Source organism: Carassius carassius, chromosome 3 (assembly GCF_963082965.1).
Source record: "Carassius carassius chromosome 3, fCarCar2.1, whole genome shotgun sequence".
NCBI lineage: Eukaryota > Metazoa > Chordata > Actinopteri > Cypriniformes > Cyprinidae > Carassius > Carassius carassius.
Window position 1 is genome coordinate 6579581 of NC_081757.1, and position 26279 is coordinate 6605859.

The window sequence follows — 26279 nt, forward strand, 5'->3', positions numbered from 1 at the left end:
TTAGGACACTGATAATGACCCTTTTTTGGGGACACTGTTGATAGCTGTATATTTGAATGTGTGAAAATAAATTTATACTGATTTTTTTAAACATATTACTAAGTAAATATAACATACTTTAGATTTTACAGTACAGTGTCATTTTTCTAAACTTGTTCAAATATTATTTGGGAAATATTTGTTTTTAATTAAAAGTTGCATTCAAAGTAAAAAAAAAAATTAAAAGTTCAAAAAGTACATGAGATTAATTTCTATTTTTCACAGAAAAAAAATGTCAAGTTTTTTTAAATAAGAAAAGCAGGAAAAATAATGTTTTGGTTACACATCGCAATATGTCACAGAAATCTGAAATGCAAAAAATTTCCCACATTAGGGCAATTCACTCCTATTTGTTTATATGCTTTTCTTATAAAACAAAAAACTTGACATTTTTTTCTGTGAAAAATAGGAATTAAACAGATTTCTGTGACATATTGCAATGTGTAACCAAAACATTAAATCCACAACCCCAGGATGTGTCCCCAGCTTTGGTAACCCAGAGTTTCACTGGCATTCATGTATTTATGGGGGAGCTACAAACACGAAACCTTATGTCCCACATTAGGCACTGTCCCACTTTAGGGCAATTCACCCTAATTAGAGAATTTATTAATCTATTGATTTCTGACCGGAAAGGAGAATGAAATAATTACATTTAGAATTTAGACAGAGAATTGCTCGCACACGTCTAGATATCATTATGAGTTTTTGAATTGCAGTCTATTTATTTATCGCCAGGAGGCGGAGCAGCAAACTATTCTGATGACAAATCCTATTGAAAACATTCAGCTGTTTACATCCTCAAACTAAAAAGTAGATTGTGATTGCATAAGGCAAAATAATCAAAACCATGATACTAATTTACCAGTATTAGAAACCTAAATTATTATCCAAATCGCTGCTGACGCACCGATGTCTCCTGATACCTGATACTTTTCTCATCGCTGATCGAGACGGGCCAATCACAGCCGATTGTGGTTACAAAATAAAGTATTTTGTGTGATAATTTCATAGAGATTACTAGAGCGGATTTCTGTTTGACTGTCAGGTGCTATTCCTTATAAATAATAAATACAAATGACTATGCTTTTCAGTGTATAAAAGTCTGTGGTAAGGAAAAAAACGACGTAAGATTTCAATGCGTCTCGATGGTGAAAATACTGATAGGAAAGCCCTTTTTTTTGGTCATTTGGGTTTGCCTCCCACTGGCTGAAGTTCACAGGTTAATATGCTTCGTCAGAAAGTATCATGAAACGTGGATTTCATCGGACCTGTTTCCAGTTTATTTGCATCCTGTTGCGTCCTAAAGGCAAGATACGGAGGTAGACTTATTTATTTAGGAGGTAAGAGGTTTATTTCATGCATACTTGTAGAAATATAAAGGCTTTTGTTTAGTTATACTTTCTGGATTCATCCGACATGTATTATTATGGACGTGTTTTTAACAGGGCAAACATCAAAACAGGTTTTATATTTCCCCATGTTTACTATCAGACGGCTTATCAGTTTTTTAATAAGGACATTGAATTTGACTCAAAAGTCATCAGGTGCACAAAGCCTAGCGTTTTAATCAGTGAATGCTCATACAAAACATATTCAAAAATAAAAAAAACTTGCAGAATGATTATTTTTAATACTTTTTTCTCTGTGTTTATTTCGCACTTTTATCATTAAGGACCTAAAATTGAGAAGATTTTTAAATCCACAATAAAATACCAATATGTAATGTAAATTTCAAGTTAAGTTCATTTTTTTAAGCGACTACAGCCACTGTCTTCATAATTCACTAGTATTCTTGTAAAAAGTTTAATCAGGTTTTTCTTTTGCGTTTTATTCTTATTTTAATCTTTTATCTGAAAAATAATGGGTCTTAACCCAGCTATATATGAAACTTAGGCTTACCTCTAGATGGAAGTTTGTTTGTTTGTTTATTTATTTAACTAATGTGCTCATGTATTGCATTTCAAATGAAAATTGCTTTAATTGAAAGTCAAACCACTAATGCGAAAACTTTTCCTTGAACTTTTCCATCTCTGGTGGACTGACCAATCGATTTTTATTATTGATTAATTATGTGTGTTGTTTATAATGTTTCTTGCCAGGGTTTCCTCCTTCAGTTAATAAAATGTGATGTTAGTAAGGCAATACAGGTAAATGTTGACCCATAAATAGGTTACCGTTCCCTGAGGGAGTAAAACAGCAGGACCAAACAGCAAATAACAGCAGGTTTTGAGAGCATCAGGTAGGAGAACATTAACTAGACAGGCATCAGGCCTCTGTTACTCAAGTGCTCATGGAAACGGATACCTGAGCCACAGCCTCCTTGTCCTCCCCCACCAATGACATCACACAGCTCTTATCTGCTGCCAAACACAAAGCCGCATTTAGCTGGCAGTAATCAACGCTTTGACCTGACCTGCCATGCTCTGGAGATGCATGAAGATTCAGGTGTGCTTTTTGGTTCGTTTGATTGACGTAATATGCTGAAATAATGGATCTATGAGCTCTGCTGGACTCCGCTTGGAGTTCTTGAGATCTGAGGTAAGATGTCGTCTGAGGAGTTTGTTCAAATGTGAGGAGAAATGCATGTGAAATTTATGTATTAAAAAAAACCTGTGGTGCAAATTTAGCGGTTTGATTGGCAGCAGACCGTTAATTTGGAATTTCTTTTAAAGGTGCCTTTGAGTAGTTTAAATGTGATCAAAATCATAGAGTCATATGTCACATGAAATGCAAAGCTGTACCAGCTGTAAAGCTGTCAAGAGTGAACCACAAGCTGGAACATTATTCATTACTGTCCAAATGTTTGGGGTCGGTATGATTTTTCGATGTTTTTCTTTAAAGTGGTCATATGATGTGATTTCAAGTTTTTCTTTCTCTTTGGAGTGTTACTAGCTGTTCGTGAATAGATAAGATCCCTAAAATTGCAAAGACTGAAGTCTAAAACCCGAAGAGATATTCTTTATAAAAGTTAAGATTCATCTACGCTAGGGTTGTGCCGATAGACGATAGTATCGTGTATCGACGATCGTCAGAGATATCGACATAAGCAGAATTCTCTGTCGATAATCAAGACGATATTAGGCTCATTTTCCTATTAATGTATTAGATTATAGTAATAATAACTATTATTTTTATTTTTATTAGGCTGCTTATTATAATTCGGCTTTTAAACTGCCCAGCTATTTTACTTAATTTCACTGCCCGCATTTCACACACACACCTCGCACGCTCAGGAGGATTAGAGCATGTAGTCGGTGAAGTTGTAACGCTTTGACTCGGATAATTCGTTAAATCCATGAAATGAAAGAGATAGAAAACGACGAGTTGGTGTCCCACACATTTAATGGCTGGTATACGGCAACGCGCTCTTCTCATACATGAGAGATTAACTCTTTCTTGGTGTCACAAATAAAGTAAAGACAAAATAATTAACAAGGCGGCAGAGCGAATTTATCATCCATAGTGCATGGTTCTCACGTAGTCCTTTTCTTAAAGACTGATCACTTAATTTATAAAACACACTATGTGGTGATGACGTAGAAGGACTACGTGAGAACCACTATGGATAATAAGTTCAATCTGCCGCCTTGTTATTATTTTCATGCACACCGCACTATAATGTGATGCATGCGAAATACATATTTTTGGCCGTTACAAAGTCTCCATCCACAAACAGACGTACATCGTCTGCAGATATAAGGTATTTCATTGCACTTTAACAAGTAATCTAAACAGCCTATATACTGTATGTGCAATATATTAAACGAGCCCTCACTAACTGAGTTTAATGCCACATTTATGTTAGAATGCATCTCATTCTTGTTTCTGTGGCGGTGCGTCAGACTTGTCATGAGGCGCGCGGTCCGGAGCGCTATGACTGATGCATCAGTTCAATTCAACTTTACTACAAATATATCAACTTACCTGTTTTAAATACTTTATATTTAAATGTTTGTTTATGCCAAATATTAGTGTTAAAGTGTTGGACTTTAAATTAAATGTACTATTTATTTTCACTGTTGACTGATTTTGCAGAACATTTAGACTAATAACTTCCCTGCGCAGATGCGGACGTGCAATATGACAGTTGCGTCCGACTATGTATGAACTAGCTGTTTTAAATACAGTATTTTTATATTTAACGTTAGTTAAATCAGTCAGTATGTTTGGAAGTAATTTTTTTATTATTATTGGTGACTCCATAGGCTCTCTCTCGCGCACCTGCGCGGTTTAAAACACCCAATAGTTATGCTATGACAAGAACAAAGAGTCTCTCTCTTGCTCCACCCATGCTCGATAATATTGTGTATAGTCGATCTCACGCGCTGACGATATGACGATTTGAAAAATGACCATATCGCCCAACACTAATCTACGCCCTCCTAAAACGCCTAATTTTAACACTCCTACACATGTCTACGTCACTATGTTGGAAGATTTGCATAACACCACCCAAATGTTCACGCAAAGAAAGAAGGCGTAACTTTTATTCTTGCTGTTGTGCCATCATGTTGTGGAGACACTGTGTTTTTGTTGTGAAAGTGAAGCTATCTTTGTTCGGCCTTCTAAAAGAAGACACAACTAGAAATCAAAGTTTATTTACAGAGGGCAAGGTCTGTTTCCAGGGAGTGTACTGACAAATAATGCTTACTCACAGTCTGTAAGTACGTTTTCATATTTAAAGAATTTGCCACTGATGGTTCAAACGCGAGTTTTTTCAGCAGTGTAGAGTAGCACTTGTTGTTTGTCATTTCTCCAATCACAAATGCTGACATGGTTTTATGTTTATGCGGCGCAATACGCAATGCAACATGTAAAAAGTGTAAGTCATTATAATCAGTAATTATGTTCCCACTGGATGCAAACAAATGCCTAATTTGTAATGAGTTTTATTGTTTTTGTCTGGTCATGCCGGGAGACGTCATCACAGTATGGTGAGGGGCGTAACATTTCCTTTGCACACTTGAGGCATTCGGCCAATCACAATGCACTGGATAGCTGGCCAATCAGAGCAAACCTCGCTTTTCAGAACGATGAGCTTTTGTAAAAGTCGCCGCATTTCAGAAAGGCGGTGCTTAGAGGGGAAACGATAATGTACAGTATGTGGAAAATAATGTGTTTATTGAAACTTAAACCGCATAAACACATTGCATTACACCAAATACACAATTTTTTTTTTTTTTAACAATGTTCTTCACACTAAGAAAGGACTTTGTTCTTTTAGGAACTGTTTGCTGAAAGATTCTTTTGGGTGCTGAAAATACTGTTCTTCATGTCTGGGACCATGAGCTTGTCTGCTAGGTTAAAAACAAATAACGATTTGCTCAAAGATTGAGGGCAGCCTCTAAAAGGTATATGTGTTATCTGATAAGGCTGGCTAATAGTATTGTTTCTGAGTTGAATCATGTGCCGAATAATGAATTGTACTTTTATCCTCTTATCAGTGCCCAAGTCCCAAGATTTCATCAAATGAGACTAAAAGACACAGTGCTTCAGGCTGGCCTAGAATTGAATAAGGCATCAAAATTCCAGGAATCATATTTTTCTTTCCCTCTGTATTGCAAAATCTTATATATATATATATATATATATATATATACAACCCGAATTCCGGAAAAGTTGGGACGTTTTTTAAATTGTAATAAAATGAAAACTAAAGGAATTTCAAATCACATGAGCCAATATTTTATTCACAATAGAACATAGATAACGTAGCAAATGTTTAAACTGAGAAATTTTACACTTTTATCCACTTAATTAGCTCATTTAAATTTTAATGCCTGCTACAGGTCTCAAAAAAGTTGGCACGGGGGCAACAAATGGCTAAAAAAGCAAGCAGTTTTGAAAAGATTCAGCTGGGAGAACATCTAGTGATTAATTAAGTTAATTGATATCAGGTCTGTAACATGATTAGATATAAAATCTTTGTCTTAGAGAAGCAGAGTCTCTCAGAAGTAAAGAATCTGTGAAAGACTGCGTAAAAAAATTGTGGAAAACTTTAAAAATAATGTTCCTCAACGTCAAATTGCAAAGGCTTTGCAAATCTCATTATCTACAGTGCATAACATCATCAAAAGATTCAGAGAAACTGGAGAAATCTCTGTGCGTAAGGGACAAGGCCGGAGACCTTTATTGGATGCCCGTGGTCTTCGGGCTCTCAGACGACACTGCATCACTCATCGGCATGATTGTGTCAATGACATTACTAAATGGGCCCAGGAATACTTTCAGAAACCACTGTCGGTAAACACAATCCGCCGTGCCATCAGCAGATGCCAACTAAAGCTCTATCATGCAAAAAGGAAGCCATATGTGAACATGAACCAGAAGCGCCGTCGTGTCCTGTGGGCCAAGGCTCATTTTAAATGGACTATTTCAAAGTGGAATAGTGTTTTATGGTCAGACGAGTCCAAATTTGACATTCTTGTTGGAAATCACGGACGCCGTGTCCTCCGGGCTAAAGAGGAGGGAGACCTTCCAGCATGTTATCAGCGTTCAGTTCAAAAGCCAGCATCTCTGATGGTATGGGGGTGCATAAGTGCATACGGTATGGGCAGCTTGCATGTTTTGGAAGGCTCTGTGAATGCTGAAAGGTATATAAAGGTTTTAGAGCAACATATGCTTCCCTCCAAACAACGTCTATTTCAGGGAAGGCCTTGTTTATTTCAGCAGGACAATGCAAAACCACATACTGCAGCTATAACAACAGCATGGCTTCGTCGTAGAAGAGTCCGGGTGCTAACCTGGCCTGCCTGCAGTCCAGATCTTTCACCTATAGAGAACATTTGGCGCATCATTAAACGAAAAATACGTCAAAGACGACCACGAACTCTTCAGCAGCTGGAGATCTATATAAGGCAAGAATGGGACCAAATTCCAACAGCAAAATTCCAGCAACTCATAGCCTCAATGCCCAGACGTCTTCAAACTGTTTTGAAAAGAAAAGGAGATGCTACACCATGGTAAACATGCCCCGTCCCAACTATTTTGAGACCTGTAGCAGAAATCAAAATTGAAATGAGCTCATTTTGTGCATAAAATTGTAAACTTTCTCAGTTTAAACATTTGCTATGTTATCTCTGTTTTATTGTGAATAAAATATTGTCTCATGTGATTTGAAAGTCTTTTAGTTTCCATTTTATTAAAATTTAAAAATCGTCCCAACTTCTCCGGAATTCGGGTTGTATATCTATATATCTATATCTATATATATATATATATATATATATATATATATATATATATATATATATATATATATATATATATATATATATAAAATATAATTAAAAAAAAAAAAAATTTTTTTTTTTTTTTTTTTTATGTAATTCATTCCTGTGATGCAAAGCTACATTTTCTGCATCATTACTCCAGTCTTCTTAAGTGTCCAACCTGATTTTAAGATATTTACGAATTACATTTCTATAAAAAATAGAAGTGTTTGAGGAATAAAAGTGCTGCTTGTCTTGGCAGGTAAAGATCTTGATTAAACAGATGATTTGCGTGTTTGTGCACAACTGGCAAATAAAGCGAATTCTGATTTTAGTGGGTATGTTGATAAGTATGCTGCGGTTTTCCAGCTGCAACGTTTATCTCATGGTCTTGGATAGAACAGTGGCTCTCATGCTTTGAAGTGTCAATCCTTGTTGCCATGGAAATTCAAACAAACCAAGTAGTTAAACATCAAGCTCCACCTCTACACCGTTTCAGCTGTGACCCTCCCCCCCAAAAAAACTCACACACACATATAGTCACTCACTCAAGCGTTACCAATGTGGCTCTCTGGAGAACTACATTCAAACAGTTACGAATTCACCACAGCTTTTGAACTGCAGTAGATCAGGAGCCACTTCAAAACGTGTGGTCTTTTCAGGTCAGCGTAATAAAACAAGCTTTATGTCTCAAATGACATTTAATAACACGCAGTTTCCACACCCAGAAGGACAATTTATAAAACTGAATTTTTAATGTTAATTGTTGACATTTATATTGCACTTAAGATATTCATAACAAATCTTGATACTCATGTCAATAGACTACAATTTCTGTTTGGTATTTCTTCTTAGTACCTTCCAGTTTAGCTATAACCAAACGTGTTTATGCAGGGTTATCTAGCTGAGTCTTTTCTCACATGTAAAAACGAAGTAGGCTCAGTATCGTCATGATCAGGTGTCAGCGAGGGAAACCAGTATCAGATGTCACTATTGAGTGTTGCTGTTCCATGTGCTTGAACACCGTCACACCAAAACAAAAACAGTGGTATTTACCTGATGCTGTGCAATTTTCAATATAGTACAGTCACGTTTTTCCTCACACAATCGGCAAGTGACTGCATTGAATTTGGTCATATGCTGTATGTCTCAGTGCTTCCTTAGCAATTCTGAATAATGCCTGAAACCCACAAAATACTGCCCTACCCATAATCTAAACCTGTTTATGTGGCTATTCGTGGTATGGACAACTTAGATGAATTACTTTCTTCACTAGAACAGATTTGGAAAAATTTTGCCCTTGCTCACCAATGGATACTCTGCGGTGAATGGGTGCCGTCAGAATGAACATCACAATAATCCACAAGACATCTTGTGAAACCAAAAGCTGTGTGCTTGTAAGAAACAATTTCATCATTATGATGTTTTTATTTTAAACCATTGCTTCTATCCGCAAGTCTATCTCCTATATTGTTTTTTCCTGTGAAAACTTACTATTTTCAGAATCAGGATAGAAATATGTACCATCTACAATCAAATCAACAGTCCAAAACAGTTTGAAACAAAAACAGCTGAGGATGAGGGGACAGCAGGGGGTGGTCGTTTTCTACTTGAACAAGTGGATGCTTAAAACACCTTTTATAAAGGATTTGTTTCTTACAAACACACAGCTTTTCACTTCAAGATGTCAGTGGATGGACTGGAGTCCTGTGGATTGCTGTAATGTTTTTATCAGCTGTTTGGACTCTCATTCTGGCAGCACACATTCACTGCAGATGATCCATTGGTGAGCAAGTGATGCAATGCAAAATTTCTCAAAATTTGCTCTGATGAAAATCAACTCATTTGCATCTTGGATAGTCCTAGATTGAGTTTTTTGTTTTTAATACTGGCATGTTTAAATAGATTTTAATAGAGTTTGTTATATCACTTGGGGGCAAAAAAGATTAAAAAACCAAAACAATAGCACCTGCTACTTCAGCAATATTTTAGACTTCCACTTATTAAATCTTCACACCTGAGGCACTAATGCAGCGCTGATTATTTCTACCCTATAAAGGCTAACACATGCCATTGCATGTTTAAAACATTGACTGTGCTGCCTGCCACACAAAAGTCCATAGGAAATTGCACTATGCTGATCATTGAGGTTTACCTAACCCAAAGCCCTCATAATCCTCTTGGGCTTCCATTCAGAGACACATAATAATTATCTCCTAATTCAGATAAGCTGCCCTGATTATTAGGTCAGATCGAATTATTATAATTTGTAATTTCGCAGATGCATGTTATTCGAAAAGGCCTTAAAGACATTAATTGCAGGGTCCCCATTGATCATCATGCGATGGATGCCTTGCTTGAGGGGCAAACATGCTGGTAGATTTTTTTAGTAATTCTCTAGTGCTCAAACTTGAGCTTTAACCCCTATCCTTTTGCAGTAAGTTTTGGATTACAGTTTTAATTATTTTCTATTTTAAAATATAGTTTATTTATTCCTACGATGCAAAACTGAATTTTCAGCATCATTACTCCAGTCTCCAGTGTCACATGATCCTTCAGAAACCATTCTAATGTGCTGATTTGCTACTAAAGAAACTTTTCTCATTATTATCAATGTTGAAAATAATTAATAATTAATTAATAACAGCTTTGCCTCAGTCGGTTTATATAATGCCCATGCAGTAGGGTCAAAGTCAGTTTGTCTCCAGGTCTGCTTGTTTCCTTCCGTACTCATGGAGTCAGTATTGTTCATTATGAATATGCAGGTGTCAGAGAAAGAGGTTTCCTTAACCATTTCAGCTGGGAGGATATCTATATTTGATCTTTGTTATTGTCACATCAGAAAAGCGTTTCAGTGCCTGTGTGTGATGAAATAACTTCCCCTTTTAAATTGTTGCTGCATGGCATTGCTCTTTGTCCAGTAGAACTTTATGAAAGGAACCCAGAAAAGCCACACCTCAAGGTGGGAAGTATTTACGGTATAAACTTGTGTATATATCATCTTACAGCAGGTGAATTGAAATGTTAGACAACGTAAAGGCAGTCACTAGTCATTACTGCATTCAGGCTCAGCCAGGTGTTTCGTTCTCATTCTGTATGGATAAGAATGGTGTATTTGACCATGCACAGCACACACGTACACAGTAGATATATGATAAAACATATTTTAAGATGAAGTATATAAATATGAAGTGTTAAGTATATATATATATATATGCTCACCAGGGCTGTATATATATATATATACACACATATTGTATATTGTGAAGTAGGACACGACACGTGGAGGACGGTAAATTCCCCGAAGGGTGGATTTATTAAAGAATCCGTGTGAGAACTGGCGGTGCTGTGAGGTGGTTTGGGTGTTCGGTGCTCGACGTCCTGTCTTGGTAGTGCTCTAGTGCAGTGTGGGTCCGTGCTCTTCTGTGGCATTGGGGCTGGCGGTCACACGCTTCTGTCTAGGGCAAAAGGAGAAGACAATGTTAGCCGTTTCTCTTGGAGACATCTCTCACCTCTGTGGCTGCTTGCGGGGTTTAAAAGGGCAGCGGCTGATGACACGCAGGTGTGGGCGCTCAGCCCGTGATGAGTAGCCGCAGGTGTGTCTGCGCCGTTGCCAGGGCGACGCTGATGAGCGCCCGGGACACGCGTCACAATATATATATATATATATGAAGTTAATATTTTCGTAAATATGTATGGTTAGTGACACCCATTGTCTTGTTTTTAAGTAAAATATCTACTTAGACTTTAATCAAGATGCATTTAGTTTAGAAGCAAAACTAAGAAATGTGGTCTTAAATTAAATTTCTTGAGCATTGGCAATTTTTTTTTCTTGTTTTTAGGATAAACCTTACAAAATTTGTTAGATTTATGATTACAAAAAATAAATATATGTGCAAGATGTTGTAAAGGTTTATTTTTTGAAAACCAAACTTATAGTTACACAATTATGCCTCTCAAGTAAAGTGCTGATATGCTTTCTCTACGAAAACAAGAGAAGTATGCTGAAAACAAAGTAATTTGCATTGCAAAATCAGGTATTAAAGGTAAAATGTGAAGATTGTGTGAAGAGGGAAGGTAGATCGAACTGAGTGCAGGAGAATATGATTAGGATGGATATTATTAGCTGTCTCTTTTTATCCTTTCACCTTAAATATAGCAGCACTGTTTTACATTTACAGTTAGTCATTTAGCAGACAATTTTTTTCAGCTCATTAAAGATTAATCTTGATGCAGCATTTTGGATTAATTGTATAGGTTTGATAGAAGTGGCTGGAAGACCTGCCAAGAGAGCATTGCAATAGTCCAGCCTGGACAGAACAAGAGCTTGAACAAGTTGTGCAGCATGTTCTTAAAGAAAGGGCCTGATTTTCCTAATCTTGTATAAAGCCAATCTGCAGGACTGGTCAGTTTTAGCGTTGTGGTCTGAGAAATTTACATTATCATCAAACACAACTCCATGGTTTCTAGCTGTTTTTGAAAGAGTTATGGTTGATGAGCCTAACTGGATGGTGAAATTTTGATAAAGTGATTGGTTTGTTGAAACCACAGGCAGTTCTATCTTAGCCAGGTTGAGTTGAAGGTGATGGTCTGTCATCCAACAAGAAATGTCTGTAAGACATGCTAAGATGCGAGCAGCTATCGTCGGATCATCAGGATGGAATGAGGGTTAGAGGTGAGTGTCATCAGCATAGCAGTGACATGAAAAGCCATGTTTCTGAATGACAGAACCTAATGATGCCATGACAACAGACAAGAGAAGTGGTCCAAGAACTGAGCCCTGAGGCACCCCAGTAGCTAGATGTTGCGACTTGGACACCTCTCTTCTCCAAGATACCTTGAAGGATCTGTCTGAGAGGTAAGACTCAAACCACTGGCATGCGGTTCCTGAGATGCCATTTTCCAATAGGGTTGACAGGAGAATCTGGTGGTAAACCATATCAAAAGCAGCAGACAGATCCAGCAAAATAAGTACAGAAGATTTGGAAGCCTTCAACAACTGCGAGCAAGGCAGTCTTGGTTGAATATCTACTTTTGAAGCCAGATTGCTTGGGTTAAGAGTGGGTTTCTTAAGAACTGGGGTTATAAGTGCCTGTTTTAACGTTGAGGGGAAAACACCAGTATGAAGGGATGTATTAACGATGTGAGTGCAGGTACAACGGCAGGAGAAATGGCTTGAAAGAAATGAGTTGGAATAGGATCAAGTGGACAAGTAGTAGGATGATTAGAAAGGATGAGTTTAGAGACGAGAAAACGAGTGTATGTTTGTTGGTAAGATTTTTTAACCAATGAAGGAATGAACAGCCGATGGATTGCATGTAAGACTGTATGATAATTAAAGAATTTGTTTAGTCTATGAAGCTGCTTAAAAAGACATTCTATATGAAGAAAATTAAGCCTATACTTTTAGGACCAAGGTTCATTTTAATTTATTGTGATTTTATTTTCATGTAAATTAAGGACACTTCCATACTAATTTAAGATTAACGTAATGCATCAGTTTTTTTTTGTAATTCAAAATGTTCACAATATAGTATGTCCTGTCTCTTTTACTTTTCGGAGTAAAATACGACCAGGACATAATTTTATCATGTTTCTTAAGATTTACCCATGAGCTTGTTCTTCCCTTAAACATTTAAATGCATCACTTTTCTGCTAATTGCAGGCCTGTGAATTAACAGTGTATTTTAGTGTGTCATGCACTCACTAAGACTGAAGGTGTGAGTCACACTCATGAATATCTTTTAGGCCTGAAGTGCTGTTTATCAAACAGCAGTTATATTGTCAGTAGAGGTGCTAATTTGAATTGGTTCCACAGTTGCTGAGGCTATTTTCATGCTCAAACTTATCGAGTTATAAACCTTTTATAATTGGGCTGAAAGCAGCATCGGTAATCTGGTTGATCTGATTTGCATTGACATCTTGTTTTTTTTTTTTTTTTTTTTTTATCTTCTCAGTGTCCAGAGTCATGAAACTTAGTCCTTGTCAAGCCCCATTATATGTAAGTATCCTCTATGCTTATTTTGCATTTCTCTTTATTTGCTCAGTCAAATCTTTTATGGATGCAGATGCATTATTATTATTATTATTATTATAACTAGACAGAATCGTGTGTGTTTTAAGGGTTAGTTAAACCAAATTGAAAATTCTGTCATTAATTACTCACCCTCATGTTGTACCAAACCTGTAAGACGTATGTTCATTTTCGGAAAACAAATTAAGATATTTTGATGAAATCTGAGAGCTCTCAAACCCTCCATAGACAGCAAGGATGCCTTATGGTACGATTGACAGAAACAATGTAAGAAATCAAGATGCTAAAACAAATAGAGCAAACAGATCAATTAACAGATGTCTTGCTTATAGTTGTCTCTGCACATAAAGCTGTACTAGAAGAAAGTATTTTAACACATACATTTTCTGCAATAATATGAGCAGAACCCATTTAAAAACATTTTGGCTTTGCCGGTTGGTAACGGTGACCCCTGATTGAATGCTACCTAGGGAATATGGCTAATCTAGATCCCGAAGGGGAATATGACTGTCAGCGCCTTACAAGAACAGAAATTGATTCAAGCAGTGGGAAGGATGTATGACTGGTATTGTGTTACTATCACAAGAAGCCCATCTGATGTACGGCGTACAGTCAACAAAGAGAAGGGATTTTCCCTCCATTGCTTTGAAATCTGACGAGGGTTCAAAGACACTTATCTTTGTGTAAATGTGTGTAATTAACTGCTGAAACGATATTAGATTATCCAAAGGACTGAGATGAATGGATACAATGGTGATAGTGATAGAGGACGGATTAGGATGGTTTTGAGCACAGATGTATGTGTGACACCCCTTATTGTGTCTTTATTCCCATAGACATCTTTCTTCTCCTGAAATAATTTCAGGAGTCAGTATGCAGCTCAGATTTCTTACATTTTATCTGATTGTCGATCATACCATATAGGACAGCCTCCACCGAAACTCAAATATCCTTTCTGTTACTCTATTAAAGGACTTTGCCGTGAACCAGTGGTTCTTTCTAGCACTTTAAGGTCAGCAAAGAAGGTTAAAAAGCTATTAAGATCGGCACAGTCGTTTCTGCATTCTTTAACCATGAAAAACTGTTACAGTGGTGCTTCTTACAGTATTTCTTCTAAGTCACCATTAAATCCCAATGGCACTTTTGTGGCTTTTTTTTTGTTTTATCCTTAGATTTAATGAGGTTTTTGAAAGAAGTCTCTTATGCTCACCAGGGCTGTATTTATATGACCAAAAATACAGTAAAAACAGTAATATTATTATTATTATTAATAAAATTTAAAACAACTGTTTTCCATTTAAATATATTTTAAGATGGAATTTATTTCTGTGATATGAAGCTAAATTTTCAGCATCACAACTCCAGTCTTCGAAATCGTTCTAATATGATGGTTTGCTTGCGCAAGAAACATGTATTAAATTATTATCAGGGTTGAAAATCGCTGAGCTGCTTAATATTTTTGTGGAAACTGTGATGCATTTTCATTTTTCCAATTTAAAATTTAAAAGAACCGCATTTATTTGAAATGGAAACCTTTTGGTCAATTTAATAAATAGAAGTATGCTTTTTTTATGATTTTTTTTTTTTCATAATTCCATTGTCCTATTTAAATAAGAAATACATTTAGATTCTAATTAGAACCTTTATTTGTAAGAATGCATGACTGTTTATAAGTCACAGTATAAATTCATAAAGGCTTTTGCAGTGGTTCCACTGGCAACTGAGCAAAACTGTGAACATGTCTGAATATTATTTATATAGATGTTTTTTTTTTCTAAATTAATTTGTGAAAGTGTGACAGTAGGAGGGGAGCTTCTCATGTAGAACATCAGGGTGTATGCTGTTAACTTCTCACTGATATCTGTGCTAATCTGTGCAGACCAACACGAGTGTGATATCCTGTTGTAACCACAACTTCAGTTATTTTTCATTGTGTTTGACTCTTTGTGTTTGAGTTCTTGGGTTAAAAATATATGAAAGGTTCCATTTAAAAGCTAGGAAAGTATACTTTTTGTTAACCTTTCACATTCATAAAGTGCCTCTGTCTAATAAATCATGTAGAAATTATTCATGTGTTTTTTCAAACCGTGGATTAATGGTCAAGTTTGCTGAAAATACAGAATATGAACATTGCATTCAACATTGGAACAGGTGGAAGCTTGGACCATTTTGTTTGTGCTTTTGCCCAATAATACATTAAATTCTTATTCAGAAACACAATTTTGTTTCTCACAATTCTCTCTTTCCTGTGTCAGGGCAAGTGTGTGCTAACAGTTCAGCTCTGTGATGAGGCGCTCGGTGAAGGAGAACAGGGGGAGGTGCAGTTCTTCCTGTTGTTCACTGGCTCTGCTCAGAGACATCTCACCAGCACACTGAAGGTCAACCATGCGACCCTTCAGGCTGTGTGTCCAGGTGAGTGCATTACTGGGCCCTTAGATCTGTTACGTTATAACCACCTGCATCCCAACCATGACCTCTCAACCTCATGAGGGAACTGTTGGGGTAAAAAAAGATATCTTATAAATTTTTTTTCACTGCATGTCAAACACATTGACCAGCATCAGAGAACCATTGAAATGCAAATGTGTTGTCGAATTATTGAACTTAAAATCTCAGGTCATGCTTAACATATTTTAAGTCGAAAGGGCTGACAAAAAAGTATTTGAATGCTTGTTCTATAAAGGCTAAAGATTGCTCTAAAATGTGGTGCTCTAGTAGTCACTAGCACTATAAAGAAAAAGAAACTGCATATGGACTGAGCCAAAGTTATTAATGGGGATGCACGAGTACTGAAATCATGATAAATGTGTGTGTGTGTGTTTTATAGATGATCGCTAATAAATTGTGCTATTTTAGGCCTAAATCTATACTAGTTCCCTTTCAATACCTCACTCGTACTGCGTCGAAGACGCTCATGGGAAAAACTCCTTTTTTCTCCTGAACTGAAGCCTTATTCAATCACGCAGTGAAACTGCACGGCCATTGGTTCGTGCAGTGTTATTAAAACAAACCAATGGCTAGGCAGCGGTGCTGCACGAACCTATGGCAGCGAAGCCCGCCAAAATGGGCGGGGGATCTGGCTATATATTGTCCACTTTGCCACAGGAATTCAGATTTCTTCTCCTTCAGCGACGACGTCACATCGCCTTGCTGATCTCCACTGAACTGCTCGCCATTGACACGCCTCGCACTGGAATGCGACTGCCGGTCCCCGCTGCAGATACATCTCTTCCTTGCGGCCATCCGGTGAGATACATTGAAAGAGCAAATTTCTCTAAAAGAGCCTTTTCTACGGCATTGTTTCAAATGCCGTCTCATCATTGCAGCTCTGCACGCTGATGACGGGCACAGCGAGTGTGTCGCGTGCTTGGGGAAACCCCACGCTGAAGCAGCACTCGCGGGGAATTCCTGTTTCGTTGTGAGAACATGAATTTCGCCTCTCTGCGCTCGAGAATCGCTTTCTTTTCAGAGAGCGATCTCGCTCCTCGGGCCCTCCCGTTTTCTTCCTCCCGCAAGCCGGCAAGGAAGAAAAGGCGGGGCAGAGGATTAGAGCTCATGCCGGCCCTGAGGGGATTCCCCAGTCCTCTTTATTCAGCCAGACCAACGTCCCTCTGCTGCCAGGAGTGATCTGGTCATGTTTGGAGGGACTGAGGAGGAACTGCTAGAGGACAGCATGTCTCTAGCTGCTTCAGATGCTGAGGAGCTGTCGGGCTCGCCGGACCCTGCCCCCTCGATGTTATCTGAACCCAGCTGCACGAAACGCGGAATGGACGCCGAACTTATCCGCGTTCTCTCCAGGGCAGTGGATGAGCTGGGTCTGGAATGGTCTCCTCCAGAGGAACCATCTCGTAGCCGTCTGGATGAATGGTTTCTGCCGGGGCGCCAGCAAGCCCCTTGTCAGAGAACCGCCCCATTCTTCCCGGGGGTCCACGACGAGCTTACAAAATCGTGGCGCACCCCCTACTCGGCGCGCTTGCGTACTTCATCTTCATCTGCCCTCAACTCGATTGACTGCGCTGAAGAAAGGGGATACGAGTGATTGCCGCCGCTGGACGAGTCTGTTGCCGCGCATCTCTCTCCCCGCCCACGGCTATTGGATGGAAAGCCAAGGCCAACCATCCGTCCAAACCCTGCCGTACGACGTCGGCGCCAAACTTCTCGCCACCACTGATGAGTCTGGCCCGGATGTCGCCACGCTCAGGGAGCTGAGAAGTGCAACGGACTTGGCACTGTGTGCTACCAAGAGAACTGCACAGGCTATAGGGCGCTCGATGGCTAACCTGGTCGTCCTGGAGCGCCACTTGTGGCTTAACCTCACGGAGATCAAGGATGCTGACAGAGCCCAGTTCCTGGACGCGCCGATCTCCCCCAGCGGCCTCTTCGGTCCAGCGATTAAAGGGTTCGCTGAACGCTTCACGGAGGCACAGAAGTCGTCCCAGGCGATGCGACACTTCTGGCCAAAACCCGCTTCATCTGCCACTGCCAGTCGCCCCAGAGAGGTGCCTACTCGTCAGCCTCCCAAGCAAGCACCCGCTGCTACCGCCGCTGCCCAGCCTGTGGAATCCGAGCCCCGACACCGTTCTCGCTCGGCCACCAGACAGTTTCAGTTCCCTAAACGCATGGGACCCCGGCCCAAGATAGTGCTGGACCTTGCGCCGCCGCCGTCATCCTGATCTACAGGCAAGAAAGAGGAGGGGGCTAAGTCTCGCTGCGGCCGAGCCACCCCCCAAACTGCCCCGTGTGTTTTGCCGTCCATCTCCAGGTGTCGACGAAGTTGTTTTTGCTGCAAACAATGGGACCTTTTTAGCACCCAGACCGCAAAGCGCTGTTATAGCGCAAAAAAAAACACACCTTCACAAAGAGAGCAGTTTTCCTCACATAACACTCACGAGTGCTATGTTCCCTCACGGCAGACAAACACTCGAGTTAATCCAACCTCTGTCCATCCGGGCCTCACAATGGCAAGCCATTCCCGGGGTATCAGATTGGATTCATGGAAATAATAAAACACGGCTATTCCCTTCAGTTCGCACGACGACCACCACGCTTTCATGGGGTGGTCACTACTTTGGTGCACAACGAGAACGCTGAGAACGAGAAAATCTGCTGGTGAAGGGAGCTATAGAAGTCGTTCCCCCAGCGCACCGCGAATCAGGGTTTTACAGCCATTACTTCTAGTTCCCAAGAAGGATGGCGGGCCGCATCCCATCCTCGATTTAAGACATCTGAACCGTGCCCTCATGAGACGGCGCTTCAGAATGATCACGTTGAAACAAATCCTCTCACAAATACGCTTAGGGGATTACTTCTTTTCGCTGGATCTGAAAGACGCTTACTTTCACATCCAGATAGCCCCCCGTCACAGGCCATTCTTGAGATTTGCCTTTGAGGGTGTGGCTTACCAATACAAGGTCCTCCCCTTTGGGATGTCTCTGGCGCCTCGCATGTTTACAAAGTGCATGGATGCGGCTCTCTCCCCTCTCAGGCAGAAGGGAATCCGCATTCTCAGTTACCTCGACGACTGGCTAGTTCTAGCTCAGTCATTGGGGGAGGCATTGAGTTACAGAACTTTGCTCCTCAGCCATCTGGAATGCCTGGGGCTCAGTGTAAATTTTTGTCAAGAGTTCGCTGTCCCCCAGCCAAAGGATATCCTTTCTGGAACTGTGTTAGACTCAGTTACGATGAGGGCAACAATGGTGAATGAGCGCGCCGCGGCTCTACAGCGACTCGCGGCTTCTTTCAAAATAAGGGCTTCTCGCCCCCTAAAAAACATTCCAGAAGTTGCTGGTCCTTATGGCAGCAGCATCGCCAGAGCTCGGGCTGCTACGTATGTGTCCCCTCCAATTTTGGCTGAAACCATGTGTTCCACCTCATGTGTGGTGTCACGGATGCCTGAATATCAAGGTGAGTCAGGACTGCATTCGGCCCTGACCCCTTGGAAGAACATGCAATGGATGGAACGGGGTGCCCCGCTTGGTATGGTCTGCAGAAGGAAAGTGATCTCCACAAACGCGTCCAACAAAGGATGGGGCGCACTGTGCGAAGGGAAACCCTCTTTCGGCCGATGGTCGAAAGAGGAGAGCAGGCTTCACATCAACTGCCTCGAGATGATTGCAGTTCAACGAGCCTGGCAGAGCTTCCTGTCAGACCTAAAGAGCCACCACGTGCTGGTCAGATCAGACAGTATGACAGTGGTCTCTTACATAAATCACCAAGGTGGGCTGTCATCGACGTGTCTCTTCAGACTAACGTCACGACTGCTGGAATGGACCCAGAGCACGGGACTCCCTGAGCTTGTGCTAAACACAATTTCACAGGCTAGAGCTCCGTCTAAACGACGCCTCTGAACCGCTACAGTCCAGAGGCCTTAAGGCCCTGTCGCTAAAGACCGCTCTGCTGTTGGCACTAGCGTCTGTTAAGCGTGTAATCGATTTGCAAGCACCCTCAATAAGCCCTTATTGCCTAGAATTCGGGCCTAACGACTCGAAGGTCGTCCTGAAGCCAAGGCATGGCTATGTACCAAAGGTGCTCTCCACACCTTTCAGAGCACAAGTGGTCACTCTCTCTGCATTACAAAACACAGAGGACGATCGAGAGCTGAATCTGCTTTGCCCAGTGAGGGCACTAAAAGTCTACATGGAGCGTTCTGCACCGACAAGGCGATCAGAGCAGCTCTTCATATGCTTTGGAAACCGCGCCAGAAGGTTACCTGTCTCAAAGCAAAGGCTTTCGAAGTGGATTGTGGATGCAATCCAGCTAGCCTACTCTTCTTTGGGCCTGCAAAGCCCAATTGGAGTAAGAGCCCATTCGACGAGAGCAGTGTCTTCATCCTGGGTATGGTCTAGTGGTGTGACTATCGCAAAAATTTGTGTGGCGGCTGGTTGGAACTCACCCTCCACATTTGCTAGATTTTATAATCTAGACATCCCGGCACTTCATGCTAGGGTACTTTCTGTGTAAAGGTCACCTTTTTGTTCCTAATTTGCATGCTCTTGGCCATTCTTTGCCCAAGACTCAAACTCTGCTCGTATGCACTCGGTCCCTTTGGTACTGAGGCGATACGAACACGGGATGATCAGGCTAGGCCAGACGTAACCTCATTGATCTTATTCTGCTCCTAGTTGTTAATGTCAAATCTTGGTATCACAGATCAAGTATGATTGCGTTGGTCGCCCCCCCTTCTTAGCATGGCGTGATTGAACTGGGTTCCCATGAGTACGAGTGAAGTATTGAAAGGGAACGTACTTCGCTGCCATAGGTTCGTGCAGCACCGCTGCCTACCCATTGGTTTGTTTTAATAACACTGCACGAACCAATGGCCGTGCAGTTTCACTGCGTGATTGAATAAGGCTTCAGTTTAGGAGAAAAAAGGAGTTTTTCCCATGAGCGTCTTTGACGCAGTACTCGTTCCAGGAATTTCAGGGAACCGAGGTTACGTTAGTAACCGAGTATGTTTTTTATTATTATTATTAAATATTAAGCACATATATATATATATATATATATATAAAAAACTTGGATTCAATACTTGCATGTTGCACGACACGCCAACATGCATTTTTAAAGTGAAATTGGTCTTCAAGAGGTTTGTGCTTCAATATCGAAGTGCTATAAAAAGTTTTTAAAAATCTTTAAATCTTTTTATTTTGGCTATCATTTTAATTTAGTGATAAATGAATGAGCTTAAAATAAAATATTTTAAATATCCAATATCAGCTGATACTGTTAAAAAAAAGCAGACATCGGCCCATAATTGATATGATATATTGTGCATCTCTACTTGCAGTACGGGTGATGGGTCAATATTTTAAAAACACTTTACAAAAAAAAAATCAAGCTATAAATTACTTCTAGTTTTCTCTGCATGAACAGGGACAAGATAAAGTGTTTTAGCATTAAAATATGACAAAAAAATGACACTCACCACATTTCATATGGATTGAGAAATTAAGTTTCACATTAACTTCACATATATCGAAGTTGAGGAATGTGGTTATTCACTGTGACGAATGTTTAACTGTCCATGTTCTTCTGACTGTGTATTTAGGGACTTTTTGACTTTTTTGTTTACTCAGTTGGGGGAAGATGAATTGGGTGAACATGCTGCCCTCTGTCCTTTTTTTTAAGAAATGACTTTTGACAGAGAAAAATGAGCACTCTGTACAGTTTACACATTTAGCTCATGTACATAACCTGTGTTTTAAGCTATAGGTTTCTATCAAATATCATGTTATATGAATAAACCCTCATGCAAGTCCTCATTGTGGACAGTGTTTGTCTTCGGCCTAACAGAGATGGCAGCCCTTGTTCCTGTCAACAAAATCTGTTTGCTTGGTGATCCCATTAAGGACTCAGCTGGATTGAGTCCGAATAAACACGGTGTAGCTCAGTCCCATAGAGAGAGTTCAATGGAGAAATTGATCTCCTATTTCTGTGGCTTGTTTTTAGGCATATCTATATGCATAAGTCTTTTCTTATCTTATTGTTCGAGTGATATGAGTGTTTATTTAGGGCTGTTTGGTCACTGAAGCGAACCCGCTCTCTATGGAGATGTTAAGTCAGCATGAATGAATGACGTGGATCGCAGCAATGCTTAAGTCTTGTGTTTCAGTCATTATGTTCAGTCATAATGCCTCAGCAGTTAGTGATGGGGATGATCCTCTGATGGAGGGAGATTATAGGGAGAGACCATGTTTGGCACTTGTGAAACTAGTTTTTGTGTTTATAAATGACTTTTGCATTGAAAATGGAACTTTTACTTAATTATACCAGGAGTCGTTCACAAAAGAATGAACATTTTCTGCAGTTTTACTCACTCTTAGGCCATCCAAAATGTAGATGAGTTTGTTTCTTCATCAGAAATGTTGCATTACACCACTTGCTCAGTCCAAATGGATCCGCTGCAGTGAATGGGTGCCGTCAGAATCAGTTTCAAAATGCCTGATAAAAACATCACAATAATCCACACGACTCAAAATCATTATTTTCTTTTTAAATTATAGAGGAAAATTACAATAACCAGTAACGTTGCGATATTTAATCACTTTTTGTATTTAAGTTTACATTATTTCTTGATTAACATTCTGTTTCACTCTGAAATATTTGACATTATTTAGCTTAAGTATTTCTAAAACTGGTATCCTGTTCTTGCATCTCTCTGCTGTAAAGTTTGTTAATGGGACATTGCCCAAATATTTCTTTTGGAAATAGAAGTTACATCATATCATGTACCCCCCCCCCCCATGTTATTTTAATTAAATTATTAAATTGTGTATTTTTTTCATTGAATATTTATATTTTCATTTTATAGCAAAGCACAGCCCCCCCCCCCCATTTCCTTGTGACATAAGTCATCAGCATTATTTACCGTTTTGAATGTGTTTGACTGCTGTCATTGTCTTTTCTTCTCTGTGCAGCTCATAACTGCTGTGAGTCGGTGCTGGTCACCCTGTGCTCAGCAGGACCGGATGGTAACATTCTTACTCTGGCTACTGAGCACCTACACTTCGTGCAGGACCTGGCCTTCGACATGGCCCAGTTCCTGGTGAGCGCAGTGGGGCAGAAAAATCTGCTGGAGGAGGCTCTGCTACTAGATGAACATCAGATCCCTCTGCAGGAGTGCGAAAAGCTGGACCAGAGTCTTACCCTGGCCCTCAAACATATCACGCTACCCCCTGGCTGGAGCCTGCTGGGGAATAGCACACGTGAGTGTAGCTCGGTGGAAGCTAGCGCTTAGATCTGGGCTGGAAATCAAAAGGTTGTGGGTTCAAATAGGGTTGTTGTAGTAATCGTCTGTTGCATTATGTGCAACACCCGGCTGTTCTCCTGTAGTTGCTCTTTAATGTGGTCCATTTGATTTCAGAATTTAAGTACATCTACTTTATTAAAATATCTGTTTGACACAATGATGAGATGTTTCATATCTCTTTGAATTGTTCAATAGGACTTTATATAAACTGGTGTATTTTATCAAGGGTAGTTATGCTGTGGTAGATCCTTTAGGGGGCGTTATAGCATTATGTCATCAGGATCGTGCTTTATTTATTTATTTCTAACATTCTCTACAAAAATGAATAATAATATAATAATAATATAATTTACAGCCAAATTTTAATTAATATCTTATGTATTGTAATGTAAAAATATGAACTGCTTTTGGAGAGCTAATAATATTTTTGTGTAGCGATCTCACGTTATTCTTGGCCTGTGACTGCTTTTTCTCTTTTTTTTTCAATCTTTTTTTGGGAATCATTTGTTTAGAAGAGAATGTACTGGATGATATTCCAGAGCTCGTACCTGCAGCCAAATAAACTTCCTTAAATGACATTGCAGATCAGGTTCCAAGTAATCAGAGCAGTTCCTTTGAGTTCATAATGGTCATGTGACGGTTGACAGGTCAGTTACAGTGTAGCGTTAATTACAGGAGGCCAGTCTTTTCAAATATTTATTTTATTTACATTATTTTTGGTCTGGTTCTTGTTCAAATGTGTGTGGTGAATTATTATGTTAGAAAAATGTGCTTTTGCTCTTTATAAAAAAAAACAAAAACAAAAACAAAAAACGCATCTAACCTGGTGTGATATTTTGTTATGCAATGTCCAAATACAAGGACATATTGAGAAAAATATTCATACACACATACTGTACATACACACTACCGGTTGTAGGTGTTGGGTCAGTAAGTTTATTTTATTATTTTATAAAAAAACTTTTTTTTTAAATTGATACTTTTGTTCAGCAATGATGCAATAAATTGATAAATACTCTGATTGAACACTCTCATTTCTCTCTTTCAGGGCTGGAACCTCAAGAGACCCTCCTTCACTTCGCAGCCCGTCGCGGTCTCCTCAAAGTGGCCAGATTTCTCCTCAAGCAGCCAGGGGCCCGAGAGACCCTCAGCTTGTGTAATAAACAGGGCTCCACACCAGTAGTCATCGCCCAGAGTCGAGGACATACGGCTCTGCTGGAGCTCTTCAGCCGGTGAGTGATGCGCTTTCATACACAGACTCTTATTCACATCAACACAGATCTCACATTGTCACGGTTCTTCTGGATTGAGTCTGTCTCAGTTTGTTCTGTTCTGTTTTGTCATGTCATTCCAGATCTCTGTGTGCAGCACTGGCTGTTGTGCAAACAGAGATCTCACTGAATTATCACAATTAATGGCAAATTAACTGTTTGGAAATGTAAACTTATATCACAGCAAAAGAAAGAAATAACTGACTTAACTGTCAAAATACTAGTGTTCTAATAATTTTGGCCACTATTGTATTGTTCGAGACTTTTAAAATCATCTTAAAATCGAATTGAGAAACATTATTAGTGCGTGTTTTCCACACAAGAAACATCTGAGAAGCAGGAAGTCTCCATTAGCTCTATTTAATCTCATTGCTCAGACATTAAAGCGATCTATTTGTGTATTATTCTTTCATCTGCTGCATGCTGCTTCAGACAGCAGTGACAGTTGCTTTCCTTTGATGACAATCACTCTACCCAGTATTAGTCTATTCTCTAGGCCCAGATTTGAACCATTACCTCTGATTATTAACACTCTCGAGTTGGCAAAAGGGTAGAAAATATGCATTGAGCTGCATTATAATTCCATTCGTACATTTGGATCATTCTCCACTGCCTCTTGAACATATAAAACAAATCAGTACATCCATAAGAACTTTAATTACAGTTAATTGAGTGTCTTGATGACAGCAGGGTGTTATTTTGTTTAAAGCTGGAACAGTTTGAGCATCTCCTGTTCATTGGATGGCTTGTTTTGATTTAGGGAGAGTTTACACACAGACATTGAAGTTGAGACGCTCAGACAGCTCTCCTCCTCGGGCAGTCGTGTGGTGTGGCACCACCCCTCTCTGAACACCTACACCCTATCTGTGGGCACCCAGCCGGGCGGCGTAACACCCAACCTACAGGTCGACATCCTGGAACTGTACAGACTAATCCTTAGCCATTGTCAAGAGAAGGTGAGTCAGGTGTGTTTGTCCAAATGTGGAGAAAACTTTCTTTTTTTGTTACCTGTTTAACTGTGTCTCTTGCTCATTGTCCTTTTTTTTTTTTTTTTTTTTTGTCTGAGCCTCTCCGGAGTTGAGTTATTCAGCATGACGAGGACATCATGTGTAAACATATGAAGAATAATGATAATAATAATATATTGATAAAGGCATACTATAAGGGAAACATTAGTTTTAACCATGTGTTTAAATCTGTAATTTCAAGTGATCAAATATACAATAAAAATAAATAAAAATATTATATATATATATATATATATATATATATATATATATATATATATATATATATATATTATATATATATATATATATTATATATATATTATATATAATATTATATTATATATATACATACACACACACACATACGTACGTCTCATTTCAATAGATGCAACCTATGAGAGAATAATGGTGATAATGTGCCAATTTTCAGTTTGCAGATGGCTGCAATTCTGAAGAGAAATAATGTTTTTATTTTCCAGTTTATTCAGCAGTTTTTAGTGTCACATGATCCTTTAGAAATCATTTTAGTATCCTAATAGTGCTCTTATGAAACATTTCTTATTCTTAAGAAATTATTCTTATCATCATGCTTTCAAATATTAAATATCATATTTTCTGCTTCATATTTTAGGGAACACCTTAATGTATTTTTGTCATTATTCTTTGATGAAAACAGAAATTCACACTCTTGTAACATCATAAGCATCTTTACTGTAACTTTTGATCATTTTGATGTGGCCTTGCTGAATAAAAGTATTAATTTCTTTAAAATGTTGTACTTACTAATTACTATTGAATGGTAGTGTATGCAATATCATATCACAATAATATGATTTTTAAAATATATTTATCATACTAAAATATTTATAAATATTTAACATTCCGAAATATTTAGTTTTATACACACACTCACACACATACATATACAGTACCCATACAATATTTCATTTTATTTATATACAC

At 39.1% G+C, this 26279-nt stretch overlaps 1 protein-coding gene across 1 annotated transcript in view; it reads left to right on the forward strand.

Moving 5' to 3' along the window:
* Nucleotides 1–1220: 1220 nt before the first annotated feature.
* LOC132128713 (A-kinase anchor protein 13-like) overlaps nucleotides 1221–26279 on the forward strand; it is a 68326-nt gene continuing 43267 nt past the window's right edge. The window contains exons 1-6 of the mRNA XM_059540188.1: nucleotides 1221–1382; nucleotides 13211–13254; nucleotides 15543–15699; nucleotides 22704–22991; nucleotides 24084–24267; nucleotides 25067–25262. Of these exons, the coding sequence (XP_059396171.1) occupies nucleotides 13222–13254; nucleotides 15543–15699; nucleotides 22704–22991; nucleotides 24084–24267; nucleotides 25067–25262 (858 nt within the window). The 5' untranslated portion in view covers nucleotides 1221–1382; nucleotides 13211–13221. The remainder of the gene's footprint in view (nucleotides 1383–13210; nucleotides 13255–15542; nucleotides 15700–22703; nucleotides 22992–24083; nucleotides 24268–25066; nucleotides 25263–26279) is intronic.